Source organism: Cinclus cinclus, chromosome 27, assembly GCF_963662255.1.
Source record: "Cinclus cinclus chromosome 27, bCinCin1.1, whole genome shotgun sequence".
Lineage (NCBI taxonomy): Eukaryota > Metazoa > Chordata > Aves > Passeriformes > Cinclidae > Cinclus > Cinclus cinclus.
Window position 1 is genome coordinate 4,353,387 of NC_085072.1, and position 15,911 is coordinate 4,369,297.

General features: G+C 53.0%; 1 protein-coding gene across 4 annotated transcripts in view; it reads left to right on the forward strand.

The window, feature by feature from the left end:
- ANKS1A (ankyrin repeat and sterile alpha motif domain containing 1A) overlaps positions 1–15,911 on the forward strand; it is a 76,977-nt gene that overhangs the window by 54,746 nt on the left and 6,320 nt on the right. For 3 of the 4 annotated variants that reach the window (XM_062509699.1, XM_062509700.1, XM_062509701.1), the window contains 8 exons: positions 11,096–11,194; positions 11,523–11,675; positions 11,778–11,885; positions 13,529–13,693; positions 14,035–14,160; positions 14,291–14,362; positions 14,767–14,853; positions 15,207–15,344. In XM_062509699.1, coding sequence (XP_062365683.1) covers positions 11,096–11,194; positions 11,523–11,675; positions 11,778–11,885; positions 13,529–13,693; positions 14,035–14,160; positions 14,291–14,362; positions 14,767–14,853; positions 15,207–15,344 — 948 coding nt within the window. Of the gene's footprint in view, positions 1–11,095; positions 11,195–11,522; positions 11,676–11,777; positions 11,886–12,009; positions 12,031–13,528; positions 13,694–14,034; positions 14,161–14,290; positions 14,363–14,766; positions 14,854–15,206; positions 15,345–15,911 lie in introns of those variants that run through there. The other variant, XM_062509702.1, reaches the window with a different exon arrangement.

Genomic DNA, 15,911 nt, shown 5'->3' on the forward strand with positions numbered 1-15,911 from the left:
GGCCAAAGCTTCCCGTGTTTCCGATGCCCTGTGTGGGCACCGGGCAGAGCCGGGTTCTCCCGCCCGGCACGGTGGTCTTGGTTGGGCAGAAGGAGTAGATGGGGGGTTATGTTGGGTCTTCACATTTAATTCAGGTGTTTCTGGTTTTCTCGCTAAAGTTTTGGTAGAAAATTTTATCTGCCCCCCTAAATCTTTACTATCCACTTTAGTCCAGAAATGGGAACTGAAATTCGCTGGTGTTTGATGGAGCCCCTGAGCAGTCTGTGCTCTGGGCTGTGAAGGAGGCATCAGACCTCTTGTTGGAACTGTACTTGCTCAGGGCATGCAGGCAGTATGCTAATGAGCTGTACCTAATTGCACTGACACTGTTGGCTCTGAAACCTAATGATGATGACATGGTAACGCTCAGGGTTGAGAGGTTTTAATAACCAGTGTCTAGAAACTTAAAGTAGCACAGTGTAAAAATCTGAGAATTTGTGTGGAATGATGGATGAGCTGCAAAGAGGGAAAATTGTGGTGCTGCAGGAGGGGATCTCTCTGCATGGCTTAAAGAAATGCTTTTGAGCGTGGGCTCCAAGTTTGGCAAATAACAAAAAATGGATGTAAATCTTTGGAAAAGTCGTTCTGGCTAATGCAGCTTCCTGCCTTGGAACAGGAGTGGTGGCATCTCTGGTGCTGGGGACAGTGCAGAGAGGTGACACCAGGAGGATGGGAGCAGGGTTGAGGGGGTTTGGGAATGCACGGTGGCCATCATTGGTGTGGAGGGTATGAGGGGCAGCTGGAGAGAGACAGGAAGCCAGGAAAGGGCATGGATGGAGGCTCAAGGAAGCACACACCTGAGCAGCATCTGTTGGGCTTCTTAAAGACAGGGTCTAATTATGCTTTAAAAAATTACCTGGCCAGGAGGATAAATGTTGTGGGATCTGTCCAGTTGTGCCTCCTGGTCTCCACAGCAAGCAGCCAGGCCATTTGCTTTCCCTTCTCCTGGCAGGACCAACACTCCCCTCCTGAGCTGGGGTTTGCTGTGGTTTATGCCCCGTGTTCCACCTGCCCAGTCCCAAACCCCAGTGGACTCTCAGCCAGGGATGTGTGAGGGTTCAAACAGCTGGGGCTGTTTGGAGATGGTACAACAAATTTAAATGAAGTATCCTTGTAGATCCTCTTGGGATCTTCTGCTGACAGATCTGTGATCATTGTGGAGTGGCTGCTCCCACCCAGCAGTTGCAGGTAAAACACCTTTCCCTTGCCTGGCCCTCACCCAGCTCAGAACTCCAGTAGCAAAGGTTCCTGTGTGTGTCCCTCTTGTGTGGTGGTGTTTGGTACGTGGTAGGATTTGCTGTCTTCATGGCTGGACAGTTTTCTTCCCTGTCCAGTGCTGCATGGCTGCTCCCATTGCAGGAGTTGGCTGCTGCTGGATCCAGGGGATGGGACACTCATTTTCTCATTCCTCTTAAATTTAAAAGGTCAAATAATTTCACAAAGATTTCCTGCAAATCCCAGCTGATTTCCATTTTGCTGCTTATCTCCTTTCCTAGGGAGTTGACCCTGGCACCCGTGCCAGCCCTGGCTTTAAATCCATTCATCCCAGCCCTGAGAACTCCAAGCTAATACATCAGCTCAGCAGGAAAGTTGAATTATTTAGAATCTTTCCCTCTGTGGTGTTTCTTGCCTTCAGCTTCTGGTGTTGGGGGGAGCAAAACCTTCAGATAGTGCACAAGTGAGGAAGAAGTAGTTAAGTTGGTTCTAGTGGTGTTTTTGATGTTCTTGGATGAATTATTAAAACTGCTGTGATCACTGAAGCTGGGCAGAGCAGGGGCTCAGGACACTGAGCTCTGAGTGTTGGGCTGCCCAGTCCTCTTCTTCACACAACCATTGCTTTATTGGCTGCCCCTTCCAGTCTCTAAAAGAGAATATTCCAAGTTAAAAGTGCTACTTTCCTGGAATTAAATGGTTTCTATGAAAGGCTTAGGGCCTCACTGTTTTCAGTATTTCAAGGTCCAAAGAACGCCAGGTAATGGTTTGCAAATCACCAGGTGGGTTATGAGGTTAATTAAGTTTTAGTAGCCCAAAGTAGGAAATTGGAGTCCCTTGATATGAAAACACGTGTTTTCTGTGCAGGATTTTGGATTGCATTGCTCCCTGCTCAGAGAGCTGGAGGATGTTGTGGTGTGCCAGGATGGTCCCTTTGCTCCAGGTGCCTTTTGGGGGCAAACCAGGAGCTTTCCAGGAGAGGTGTTCAGTGTGCAGAGATCATGCAGCTACAGAGCAGGGCAGTATCCTAAAAGAACTCTTTAATTACTGAGGAAGATACTCAGCAACTCAGAGGAGGGTAATGAACAGTCTGACAAGGAGTGTGTCCTGTCACTGCAGCAGGGACCTGTGAGAGCTGGTGTGTGCAGGCGCTGGGGTGCTTGGTGCTGTTCTTCACTGGAGAACCAGGGTTTAAAGTGCCCTGTTTGCCCTGGGTTGTAACAGACACAAACTGGGGGTGCTGGGCTTGCTGGTACTCTGGTGGCCTGTACTGCAGCCGGATCTGGTTTCAGGAATTTTTGATTCCCTGGGTATTTTCAGCTGGTTCCTGTGTTAATCTATGCCCCATGTCACAAGAGCCTCTACCCCCAGGTAAAGGGAAATGATTCATGAGCACACTGTGTGTAAAGGGAGTTTGAAAAGTGCTCTGTAAATATATTTGGCTTCTTAATTAGATGTTAATATAGGAAGGCAGAAACATGTGTTGTTTCCAAAAATAATAATTCTGTTATTTTCAGCACTCCAGGAACTGGGGATTAGGAGATTAGCTGTGCTCCGGCCACGTGCCGGCCTCACTGGACAGGCTGCAGCTGGAGTGGGCAGCAGGGAGGGGGGTGAGGGTCCTGCTCCTCTCAGGGTCTGCTGACCAACAGCTGAGAGGGGCTCGGGGGCCCCACAGCTCCTGCAGGTGACAATGGGATCCATGAGTGTCTCACGGGCTGTGCTGTGGAAGGGAAAGGTGCTCTGGAGTCTCTTCTCTGCTCCTGGGATTTCCAGCTCTGCATCTGGGATAAAGTTGATCCTGATCAAGCATTGGCTTCACTGAGGAGTGGGTATCACTGGCACAAGTCAGCAGGATTATTGGGACATGGATGTGACGTGACGTTGGAGCGCCCTCGTCCATGTACGTGTTCCTGGGAAGGGACCAAGTTCTGCACAGATCTTGGATTGTGTAATCTTTTGGCTTGGTTCAGGGAAGAAAGGGGTGATAAAAGATGGATTTAGGTAGCTAAGATTTCCAAAACACTGACATTCTCTTCCCACATCTGCATATTGAGCCACATCTCTGTGTCTGCAGAAATTCTTCCACTCCCTTCAGGTTACCTACAGTAGCCACACCGTGTTTGTGGACAAGGCAGGGAAGAGGCTTTCCCTGTTATCCTGCCACTCTCGAGCACAAACCCCACTGTCCAAGACAGCAGCTTCTTTCCCTCACCCTCTGCATTGCCACCAAGTGACCTTCATGGCCAGCGCCACTGCCACGGGGCAGTCAGACTGGGACACTCAGCTGCTGCATTTCATATGGAGCTGGAATTGGGCAGCAGCCTGTGCTGGCAGCTGGGATTAGGAACAGCTCAAGTGGAGATAGTGCTTCCAATCCTCCTGCTCTGCTCTGCAGCCCGCTGGGATTCCTTCATCAGAGGGGAAAGTTTATTTGTGTGGTGGGTGAACACAACTGAGGCGAAGCTGCTGGCAGTGGCTGTGCTGTCCTTGACTTAGCAAAAATACAGCTCTGCAAGTAGGATAAAAGCCTCAGCAGCATTGCCTGCCAAATGTGAACAGCTCCAGTGAACCAGGAATGCCCACCCCACCAGCACTGCTGCCTCCCACGTGGAGGAACGCGGCCCCGTAGCGTGCGCCGAGTTCCAGGAGCCTCATTGCCTCATCCCACACCAGGGGAGGGAAATGAAAGGTCAGATCACAAAACTGCAGCAGTGAGTGAGAAGTGTCATCCAGAAAAGTACACAATAAATGCACTTAATTGTCCTTGGCGGGCAATGAGCTGGGGAGCTGGGAGAGCAGGAAAAATGTCACAGGAATATGGACCAAGAGGGATTCTGCTGCTCCTGGAGGTTGGCCCCATCATGTCTGTTCTGCTCACCAGTGCATCTGCCAGAGATGCCCCTTTTGGGAAGTCCATAGGAAATGGATTTTGGGATGCCCAGTGCATTCCTGGTCCCTGCAGCAAACAGAGATTAACCCAGGGAAGCAGCAGGCTGGACTTTGTCCATCTGGAGAGGGCAAGGACGTGGCCACTGTAATGAGAAGGAATTGCAATAATTGATGGTGGAATTCCTGCACAGAAGTGGGGAAGGAAATGCCATTACCTGTTCCCTCACACGGTGTTTTGTGATCCCACAGATCCCATAAATGTACCCGAGATGCTTGCAAAAGCTTTTCCCTTCCCCTGGAGGGCGGGATCTTGCTGCTGCCCCGACAGCTTCCTCTGGGCTGACATCTGAGAAGGGCAAACCCTGCGTGCTCTGGCAGTTGTACCAGTGTTCTGGAGCTGAACTTTTTATTCAGTTCAAAGATATTTTCATTCACAAATGAGCAGGTAAAAGAGAACATAAACCATTTTTTATGGCTTTTTTTTTATTGTTCAAGCCTGGATTCCCATGGAGTGTGTGGAAAGCAGCTAATGCTGATTCAATGAGACAGCGTCAGAAAGGGAAATCTGTTCTCTGCGTGTAGTGCCCTGGGCTCCTCTGGGGGATTTTATTTATTTTTTTATAATTGGGGCAAAGTGGCAGAAAAATGATGGTGGTGGAAGAATGGGGTGTTTGCAAATAATTTAGAGTACTGGTATTAATTTGATTAAATGCAATTCAGGGCCACATTAGATTAGCCTGCGGTGTTGTTCACTAATGGAACAGCCTTTCCTTCCTCTTCTCCTCTGTGTGTGTGAAGGTAAAACCAGGATAAATATGGAGTTGAGGCCGTGGCTGAGGTTGGCTCACCTTGGCTGGAGGTGTGAGCTGAGCTCAGCACCTCTCTGGTGCCTTCCCTGAGGACAACCTCGATCCACATCTGACTGGGTGTGACAAAGCCAGGTCTCCCTTGCTCTTCAGATCCTGGGATTTGGGTGTGGGCTGACATCTGCATGATCCTCATTCTCACCTGGTACCTGCCCTGCTGGACCACTGGCATCTCCTGTGTCCTCAGTCACTCAGCTGTGCCTGATCCAGTTCTGAATGGCCCAGCTTGGTGCACAGCTGCTGGTCCCCTGGACAGCAGCCAGGCTTGGGACATGCTCTGGGAATGTGTCTGCCCCTGAGCTTTTTTCTATTTTCATATAGAACTTGTCATTTTATAGTAGCCATTTGGGAAAAACTGCACTGGCACATTCTGGTAGAGGTTTGCACACAGGAATGATCTCTGAGGAACAGGGGCCCACCAGAGACCCCTGACAGGGTTTTACTGCATCTGCTCTTGTAGAAACACAGCAAGAACGTGGCCTGACCACAGCTGGTGCAGGGATTTTCGTGTAGACTCAGGTTAGCCCTGTGTAGCTCATGCCTGGGCTGTGTCAGGCTGGAACTGAAGCAAGCTCTCCTCAGCTGGGCAGAAATTCTGGGTGGCTGTTTTTGGATCTGGTCACTGCTGCCAGACCCCAGGGACACGTGTCAGTGTCCCCAGACTGACTGTGCAGCACTAAATGAGTCCCTAAGAGTGGGGTTGCACTCTGGGGTAAGGGTCTCTGTGAAGCCCCTGAGTGGGAATCGCTTCATTCAATTAAATGAATTTTGTTTGACATTTCCCCAGTGGGTTCTTGTTGGTCCTTGGGAGGTTCCCAAGGACTGTGCTTTATCCACCATGGTAGGTGTGTTTGGGTTTCCTCTGGAAGGGAATGGTGAGAGCAGAGGCATGCAGGCATCTGGGGTTGAAGGAAGTTTTGAGGATCTTGGGAAATGTGGCAGAGCTGCGCCAAAGTTCCCTGGATAATAGGAATGGACTCCATGGGAAGCAGAGAGGTTGGAGTGGATTTTGAGGAGCAAAGTGGGTGGACCAGAACTGGCAATTTAGAGGATACTTATATTTGATTCATTAGTAGCTCCAGGCCCCATAAACATTAAAAAAGCCAATAAAGTTGCAGTAATTTTTTTTTCTGTCAGTGAAATTGCCTGAACTTGACAACCATGACCGATTCCCTCCGTTGCCATTGTCATGCTGCCAGTCTGCATGGGGAAGAAAATTAAACAAAAACAAAGTGGCTGTGTGCTAATCTCAGATTTATTGTAGGGTTTTGTGTACAAGCCCCTTTCCCTGCCAATGCTCTGTGAGGAGCTGGGGCTTGCTCATCGTCCCTGTGGCAAACAGATCCTTTCCCCTCCTTTCCACTCAAGTTCCCCAGGCTGCAGATGCTGTTAAGGGAAGGCACCAAACTCCACCGATCACGAGGCCAATTGCAAACACAAATTTCCATGGCCAAAAGGGGTCCCCCTGTTCCGAGATCAGGGTGTGCAGGATCCAGCTGTGAGCTGGACACATCTCCCACATCCAGGCTGCCAAAAGCAGAGCAATAGCAGTGACAGCAGAATCTTCGACAAGATGCAAATTGTCTCAAATGCACTCAGGGGAAAAAGAAAAAGAGCTTTGTGTGCACTTTGTATGCACAGAGAGCCTTCAGCTGTCTCTCTGCTTGGGATGTCTGCAGGAGCCTTCGGAGTCTGGGAACGCTGTGTTTGGGTTTTGCATCTGTCGCTTTCGATGGCAGACATGTCCTGGTCCCCACCCTGCCCGTGGTGGACAGGCAGGGTGTGCTCACAGCAGCGTTGGCATCGGGGTCCATCCGCTGCCGGCCCGGCCACGCGTCCTGCACGGAACACTCGGTGCCTCGGGCCCTTCCTTAGCTGGAACGAGAGCATGGACAGACGCCAGGCTCTGGGGAAGAAGCAGCATCTGAAAATTGGGTAGTTAAGTGCCTGCAGAGTGTCCTGCTGGAGGAAGAATCTGGCAGATTTTGGCAGTGCTGCCTTTGGCTCAGTTGCTTTGGGGTCACCTCGGTAGCAGGAGGGGATGCTGCCTTCTGCCAGGTAACCTCTGACTGTTGTTTTTTTTTTCCTTTAATGAGAAACTTGGAGCCTCACGGGCTGTTTAACTACAGTGCAGACAGTGAGGTGTGACCAAAGCCAACCCTTTTTCCAAGAACTCGTGTCTCTGCAGGCAGGTTGGCTGCACTGGCATCCCTCAGGGCTCCCAGTGAGGACATGGGTCACTGGCAGATCCCTGCCCTCCCTTGGGGCAGTGTGGAGGACAAAGACGGGTTTCAGGAGGGTCCCTCATGGTGCTGTGTATTTGTGCCTCTCCATGGAAGGGGCTCAGTTTGGCTTGGAGGAAGCTGAAGGCCAGGTTGGGGGATGAAGGCCCTTCTGACTGTCTGGCATCCCATCCATGCCAGCTGGGACCCAGGCTGGGACTCAGCCTACCCAGTTTCAGGTGTCTGACTGGGCTGATGGTTCAGCTCTTTGGGCAACCAAAGCTGTTTGCCTGGAGCAGAGGAGTTCTGCCCCAGGTAATGCATTTCACCCCGTGTCCCTTCCCTGGCTGAGCCCAAGTGGGAGCTGGTTCCTACAGAGCACATGGTGAGATTTTGGGATGAAGGAGCTGCTGGGTGTCCCTCACTCTCCCAAAATGTGGGTGACAGTGAGAGCTCTGGCCCAGGCCAGCCCTTAGCCTCCCTCACTCTGCTCAGCCCCGCGGAGCTGGGGCACCCAGGAGGAATGTGCAAGGTAAAAGCACTTGTCACAAGGAATAAAATCGGAAACATGTCTTGGGAAATAATTTTTGATTCTAATTGGCATCTCTGAGTGTTTCTGGAGGCTCCTGGAGGACTGGGCTGATGGCTCTCCCCCCTGAGCCTGTCCTCAGAGGACCTGGGGAGAGGCTGGGGCTGGTCTGTGCCCTCAGAGGGGCACTGGGAGGTGGCATCTGCTGACCTGTGGCATGCACCAAGGGAACTTTTGGCTAAAACCAAAAAAGCAGCAGTGGCCCATGCAGAGCAGCTCTGCCTCTTGGCTTTAGTCTGAGGGCATGTTGAGTGCAGACAGGTTTAAAGTCTGGCTCCTCTGTGTGGCTGGCAAAGGTTAAAAGATCTCCAGTGTCTTTATATTTAATTCTCTTTTAGTGGCAGATTATTGTTTTCCATGGGAGTTGAAATCTGGATGGGTATGAAGGACATTTCTCCTGCACCAGGGGCTGGAATGATTTGTTCGGAGCTGCTACGCTTTGTCTATCCTTGTTAAGTACCCAGAGAATATGGACTGCCACCAAGGGAATTTAATGTGACACATAAAAATAAGGAGTGCAGGAGAAAGCAGTAGGCTTCACAGTGTTTAACTACCTTGTATCCTTGCTGCAGAGCAAGCCATTTTCTTAGAATTTGAGATGCCAAAGGTGGGAGAACACCTACTGCCCTGCCTTGGGGCTGGCATTAGTGCCCGGTGGGGGAGCAAGAGCCACCAGCTCCGTGCTGCTCATGTGGGATCAGGCCATGCCAAAGGGGATTAGCACCAAAAAGGGCTCAACACTGGAAAGTGAGCATGAGTGTAAACGTAAATAGGATCAGCAACTTGTTTAGTTGTTATACATAAAAATTATGCATTGCCATTGTCACAGCTCGGTTGGCTGCCGATTGTTCCTGCTGTCTGGGTGGCACAAAAGGAAGGGCTCGCTGTGAGCTCTGCCCTTGCAGCATCTTCCCTGCACTACCCCAGCTTCAGCCCTGGCTCTCTGCAAGGGGATGCAGCCACAGAGCACCAAGATAGGCAGGTCAAGGGAGCAGAGCAGGCCCAGGCACTGAGAACTGCAGGTTTCAGATACCTGAGGTGTGACATGCTGTGGGCACTTCAGTCCCTCCCTGTTCTGCCCCCACACAGGGCAGTTATACTTGACTTTCCAAACCTATGGGAGAAATCCCATCACTTGCTCTGGCCCTCTTTGTTCATTTCAAAAAGCCCTTTCGAAGCCATCTCTCTCTGGGAGATGAATTCCTTGCACACATGCTGTGTTCCTGCCAGGTGAGGTGGCTGTCAGGAGAGTTAATCCCCATTAATCCCTTCCCTCCTCCCCGGAGCCAAGCACACAATCTCCTGCTGTTACAGGAATGCACATTAAATGTGGTTCTTTGGCTTAAAATCTATGAACAAGAAAGGGGAGGGGATGTTTCCATCTTTCTGGTGGGATGCTGCTGCCCACCAGCCAGAGGTCACTGCCTTGGCAGCAGCAGCTCCTTGTGTTAATCGCTGGGAGTTTGTTCCCAATCCAAGAGCGTTGCTGCTTGTGCACCAAATGGGCAGCCTGGAGCTTTCAGCAACAACCTGCCTCTTCTTAGTCGCTGATTTTGTGCAGTTGAGGGGTGCACAGAACAGTTCATGTGATGTGGTTCCATCCTCTCACAGCTCATGGTGTGCAGTGTCACCTGGTGTCCCTTGGCCTCACTCACAGGCTGTGGGGTGCAGAGCAGATGGGTCTGGCCATGGTCTGGTGTCCACAGGGACTCTGGGGCAGTGGCAGTAGCTCTTCTCAGCATGATGGCCCCAACTGACACAGTCTGTGTGAGCTGGCCTTTGGGAAAACATGGAATGAACCCCCTTCCGTGGGCTGCAGAGCCATTTAGTCCTGACTTTTCTGTTTTTTAAACAACTCTCAGACAAATAAATGTCTTTGTGCCCTGGCTGTCCGCTCAGGCTCTGCTTTCCTGTCCCCTCCCAGCCCTCCAGGAATGAAGTGTGTAGGATCTGACCTGCCAAGGGAGGGGGAGGCAGAAGAGCCCCATCAGGGGGTGTTGAGGGCACTGCCTCCTGCCACCCACTGCTCTTTTGCCACTGCTGTTTGCTAAATGACCAGTCTGGGCTGTAGGGCAGCTCTCCCACGAGGCACAGAGATCTCTGGGCATCTCTTACCTCTGCTGTTAATTCCCTGTTTCCCTGAACAGTCCTCTGTGGCCAAGGGAAGAGCAGCTCCTGGGTGGAGAGCCATGTGCCATCCTGCTCTGCTTTCACCATACCTGCTATGGAAGTGCCAGTGATGCTGCTTGGCAGAAGCACAGCAGCTGCTGGCATGGCCAGGAGCAAGGACACGCTCAGGAGGTGGCTGCTCTGGGGCAGCTCACTGCATTTAAAGCAGGTAGCACTCAGCAAAGCACACGTGCTGAAATCCCACAAAAGTGTGGATGGGAAGGGGTAGGAAGCCCTTTCTACCCTTTATGGAGGGTGCCTGGCAATCTGACCTGCCCTCACCTTCCCTGCAGCCGGCCTTAATTGGGTTTTCTCTTATAAAACCAAAATGTGGAACAGTGAAGCGCTGTTGGCACACACCTGCTGGGACTCTCTGGGGAGCAGAGGGAGGCAGGGCCAGGGAGGGGGTGCAGGCTTGAGCTGAAGCCTTCAGTCACAGCAGCGTGGCTCTGCCAGGTGTGGGGAGACGTGTCCTGCTCACCTCTGCCCAGGTAGGAGGGCAGGGAAGCAGGTTGTGACAGGGGCTTTTAAAGGGGGGGTAAGGGCTTCTGCTCTGCAGAGGGAAGGGGGCAGAAAATGGGTTTTAACAGCACAGTGTGGGGTGACTTGGAACATCTCTGAGCCTGCCTGGGGCTGAAGGAGACACCTGAGCTTCCCCTGCTGCCAGGGAAAGTAGTGCAGGTTTCCCTGTGGCTGTGGAGGGAGGTTGAGCAGAACTCAGAGCCCCTGCTTGGGCATGGAGGGGGCTGGGGTTTGCCTGGGCACTGTTAGAGGATGTTTAAAGCCTCTGTGTGTTGAATCCCATGGAGGTGGCTGTAAGCCATGCCCCGGAGCTAAAGGCTGGAAGTGGCTTCCAGAGCAGGGAGGGGAGGGCAGTGCTCCATGTGCTGCAGCTCTGCTCGTGTCAGCCCTCTCTGAGCCCAAGGTCGGTACATGGGGCAGAGCTCCCAGTCTTGGAAGCCTTCATTATCCTCCTTCTCCTCCTCCTCTTGCTGCCAGGATGTACTGGAGGTCAAGTCAGGAGGGTGCTGTAACTGGATGTCCATTCACACACCTGTGTGGCTCCTGTTGTCCCCTTCTCCTATGTCTCCCTCCTGTCCCCACAGGGCTGTAATGTCATGGAAGACCAGGACCTTCGGGATATCGGGATCGGTGACCCACAGCACCGCCGGAAGCTGCTCCAGGCTGCTCGCTCCCTCCCGAAGGTCAGCACCAGCCAAGGATGGGGAAACAAAAGCCAGACCCTGCATCTCCGGCCATGGAGGAATCTCCAGGGCTGTGGGAAGGGTTTGGGGAATAGCAGGGAGGAGGATGAGGAGTATACTGGTCTTCCAGACTATGTGGATGGTGGTAGTTCCATGCTGGGACTGTTACTCCTGCCAGTCTTGATCCCATGCACATTCTTTGTTTGTACAGTGCTTTTGTTACTAGCTAGTGGAGATGGTTATGGCCTGTAAACTGATTTTCACTGACCCCATATCCCTTGGGATCCCAGCTCCTGCAGCTTTCAACACCTTTCTTGTGCTTTCACAGCTGAAACCCCTGGGCTGTGATGGGAATAGCCAGCCATCAGTTCCTGCATGGCTCGACTCCCTTGGGCTGCAGGATTACATCCAGTCCTTCCTCTCAAGTGGCTACAGCTCTATTGACACTGTGAAAAACCTCTGGGAGCTTGAGATAGTAAATGTGAGTATCACCCCTCTCCTGCCCTGTTCCCTAGGGCTGGGACTTGCTACAAGTCTCTCAGAGTAGCTCTGTGCCGCTGGTGACTGTGATCTCTCCCTGCAGGTGCTGAAAGTGAACCTGCTGGGCCATCGGAAGAGGATCATTGCCTCACTGGCAGACAGACCCTACGAGGAGCCACCAGCCAAGCCCCCACGGTTCTCTCAGCTGAGAGTGAGTCCCTGCTCATAGCACCCTGCCTGGCTCATGTGTCAGTGCTGGCACAAATCTTGCTGTGGCCAGTGGAGTCCATTCAGCTGCTCACCTCATCCTCTCCAGCCACCCAGGCAGCAAATACTTGTGCAGGGGCAACCTTGCAGTGAGTAGAGCAAGATAATTCCAGCCCTTCCAGATCAGCCTCTGGATGTTGACCCCATGGGAAAGGTCAGGCTGCCCCTTGGGATCAGGTGCCTGCACTGAAGGGGTGCAGGGTGCCTCTCCCACCTCTGCCTTGCACAGAAGGGAGCTCTGAGCCTACTTTCTTGCCCTTGTTTTCTGGTTGGAGATGTGGGAGCTTTCAGCAGGCAGGAGTGACCCAGCCCAGCTGGAGAGAGGCTGCAGCTGGGATTTGGTGTTTGATTGCACCCTTGGGATCCGGAGCCCTCTCCTGGCCCGGCTGGGCTGCTGAGAGCTCCTTCTCTCGGTGCCAAATAACACTCCACAAGATGTGTGGATGTTGATTTTTGCTGCAGGAGTGGCAGCATTTGGATGTCAAGCCCTTGTTGTGGGGCTTGGCTAGGAGGGAAGCATCACATTCCCTGTTCCTCCTGAAAACTGGCTTTTGAGAGCTGAGTTTGGCAAAAGCTGCTGGGCTCAGAGCGACCCTGTGAGCTCAGGAATGGGGTAGCATATTGTGCTGCCTCCTCCCAGAGAGTGCTAATCAGCTTCCTGGAGCAGGAATTGGAGTGATTGGAATTTACCCATCCTAAACATCTGGTCCTTGCCCTGCTGCAGAGCTCTGCCCTCTTGGATTCCCAAGAGTTTCCAACCCAAACAGCCTTAGATGAAGCAAGTTGGGCTCTTGTGCCCTGCTTGCTGACACAGGATTTTTTAGGAACTGGGTTCAAGTGTGAGAGCAGAGAGAGTTCACACTGGTGCTGCACTGGGAGGGTGCCCAGTACAGACCCCCTGCTCAACCACCTGTGCCGGAGCATGGGAGGGACCAGCAGCCAAGGATCTGCACCGTGAGCTGGGCGAGACCGAAGCAGCAGGGCAGAGGAGGGGAGAAGGCTGATTGAGATGCTGCCCGGGGAGGCTGGCTGGGAGAATGGGCCATTTGCAGCATTTCCTGGCGCTGCAGCTGCTGAGCTCCAGCGTTGGCTGGGGCGGGGGGACGTCAATGGCAAATCAAGCGAGTGGGCTGAATGGGACTAATGCGGCCGCAGCTGTGCCGAGGCTCTGGCCCTGCCTGCGGGCCCTGGGCGCGCTCTGGCGGCGGCTCCCGGGGCTCCTCTGCTAGGATGGCTGATCATCATCGCCCTCGGGTGCTTAGCTTAGTGCTTTAGGGGAGCCCACCCCTCTGGAATCACCTTGCCCCCAGCCCAGTGTGTCCCCTGCCTTCCTGGGATGAGCTCGCAGAGACAGAGGCGTGCTGGGCACAAAGGACTGAGTACACGGCTGAAACCATCCTGGAGCTAATCAGGTGTCTCATGCAGAAGGGAAAGGGTGGGATTGGCACTGAGGCAGGAGCCCCCAGAGCAGGAGCTGACCCCGTTGGTGCCCTCAATGCACCCTGTGTCAGGCGATGTAGAGGGAGCGGTGGGGGCACAGCAGAGCCCAAGCTGACTGGGACCCTTTGTGGTGTCTGCTCCTTCCAGTGCCAGGACTTGATGTCGCAGACGTCGTCGCCCCTGAGCCAGAACGACTCCTGCACAGGCAGATCTGCTGATCTCCTGCTGCCCTCCGGGGACACTGCCAAGAGGCAGCACGATCGTGGCACTGAGGTTGCTCCCTACTCCAGAGCTGAGCGCTACAAAGCACAGGTTAGTGGGTGCTTTTGTGTGTCCTAGGGCCCTCTGCACAGGCTCTCCCATCTCTGGAGACAAGGAGAAGGGAGGATGATGCAGGGAGGGAGCTGGTCAGGCTCAACTTCCCTCAGACATTAGAGCCAGCAATTCCTTTACACCTCAGTTTCACCTCAAAAATGGACGGCTCACACTTCACAAGCACTGGCACCTTAACCCCATGTGCTGCCTCCACCCAGCTCCTGGGGCCCTTGGCCATTGCTGACCTCAATCCTCTCAGTTCAAAGAGCCCCGGTGAGAGCTGTTCCAACCCAGGCTGAGCTCCTTGTGGCTTCACATCCATGTTTCTTCCTGTGCAGGAGGACCGTCGGGAGTCCAAGCTGACCCTGCGCCCCCCTAGCCTGGCAGCCCCATATGCCCCTGTTCAAAACTGGCAGCACCAGCCCGAGAAGCTCATCTTCGAGTCCTGTGGGTATGAGGCCAATGTAAGTGGCTTTTGGTTTGTGGGGGTGGTGAGGATGAGGAGGCTCTGGGGGTCAGGCTGTTGTGGGATCTCAGGGCAATGTCATTGCCATGGGATTGACAGGATTTAACATCTCTCCCTCCTTCACGCAGTACTTGGGCTCCATGTTGATCAAAGACCTCCGAGGGACAGAGTCTACACAGGATGCCTGTGCCAAGATGAGGGTATGGAGACCCCAGGGGCTTCACTTGCAGCCTGTGGTGGATGATGTGGGTTGGGGAGGGGGGAACTCAGTGGTTTCCCCAAACCCCCTAGGGGAACCACTAAACAGGCAGTGCCACTGTTTCTGGTGAAATACCCCTTCCCAGCATTGTTTCCAGTACATGGAAGGCCTGTGCACTGGGAGAGTGGGTGTTTTCACTGGGGAAGTGGTGGCTGGGTTCTCTTCAGATCCCTGTATTTTCCCTCTGCTTCCACTAGGAGCTAACTTTCCTCCTCCCAGATCCCCAAAACTTCCTGTACGGGCCATGGGGGTCTCTGGGGTGGCATGGGGTGGGCTGGGGCAGGGCAGGGGTGAAGAAGGAGCATCCATTCACAGTTGGTCACTTGAATATTCTCATTTCTGAAGAAATCCACGGAGCACATGAAGAAGATACCAACCATAATCCTGTCCATCACATACAAAGGAGTGAAGTTCATCGATGCCTCCAACAAGGTGAGCTGCAGATGCCTCAAAATTGGTGTCTGGAGGGACACAGCCTGCAATCCCACCTGCCTGGGGGCTGCAGGTCATTTCTTGTGGCTCCAGAAGCCACTGCTGATCCTGGGGAGCTTCTGAGGCTGGGGGAGAATACCAAGGTGGCGATGATCACCTCAGTGCCAAAGGCTTGGCATACTGGCTCTTGTGGACCATGTTGCCATTTATTCCTGCCCTGGGAGGGGAGCTGGGACTGATCTGGCTGGGAGACTCCCCTTCCCTGTCCCCAGGACATCCTCCACAGCCACTGTTTGCTGGGTGTATTTGCCATCCCCAGAAGGGTGACGGGTGCTTGTGGTTGACCCCGGCAGAATGTCATTGCTGAGCACGAGATCCGGAACATCTCCTGTGCTGCTCAGGACCCTGAGGATCTCTGCACATTTGCCTATATCACCAAGGACCTGCAGACCAGCCATCACTACTGCCATGTCTTCAGCACTGTGGATGTGGTGAGTGCATTGTCACGTCACATCTCCCAGTCCTTCACAGCCCATTTGTTTCATCCCTCAGCTTCATTGGCTAGTCACAGACTGCTCCTTTCCAGGGTTCTGTCACCCTTTTTTATCATAAAGTAGTCTTGGTTCCAAATGCCTTCCTTTGGACCGCTGTGGACAAAGAGGATATTTGTCTGGCTTCGTTACTGCCATCTCCAGCACTGAATAAAGCAGGACAGGAGCTTTCCCTCCTGGGGAATGTGCTGTGCAAAAACCCCTAACATGCTCTCAATTATATTGAGCATAATGGGCTGATTTAACAACCTTTTAACTCAGAGAGGGTAGGAATGTGATTGGCTTTTATACTTGGGCAGAATTAAAATTGCACAAGACTTTTGGGCTATATTTCTTTATGCTGAACTGAAGTGTTGGTGGGGCTTTACAGGTGGGCAGGGAATCCTGGGCAAGGGGCCCTGGAACAGCATGTTCCAGGCTCCCCCACATCAGGAGCTCAGTGGCTTTGCCAGGGACACAACAGGATGTGACCTGCTGATGGGAAGGCACCAGCTCTGCCAAGGTCTG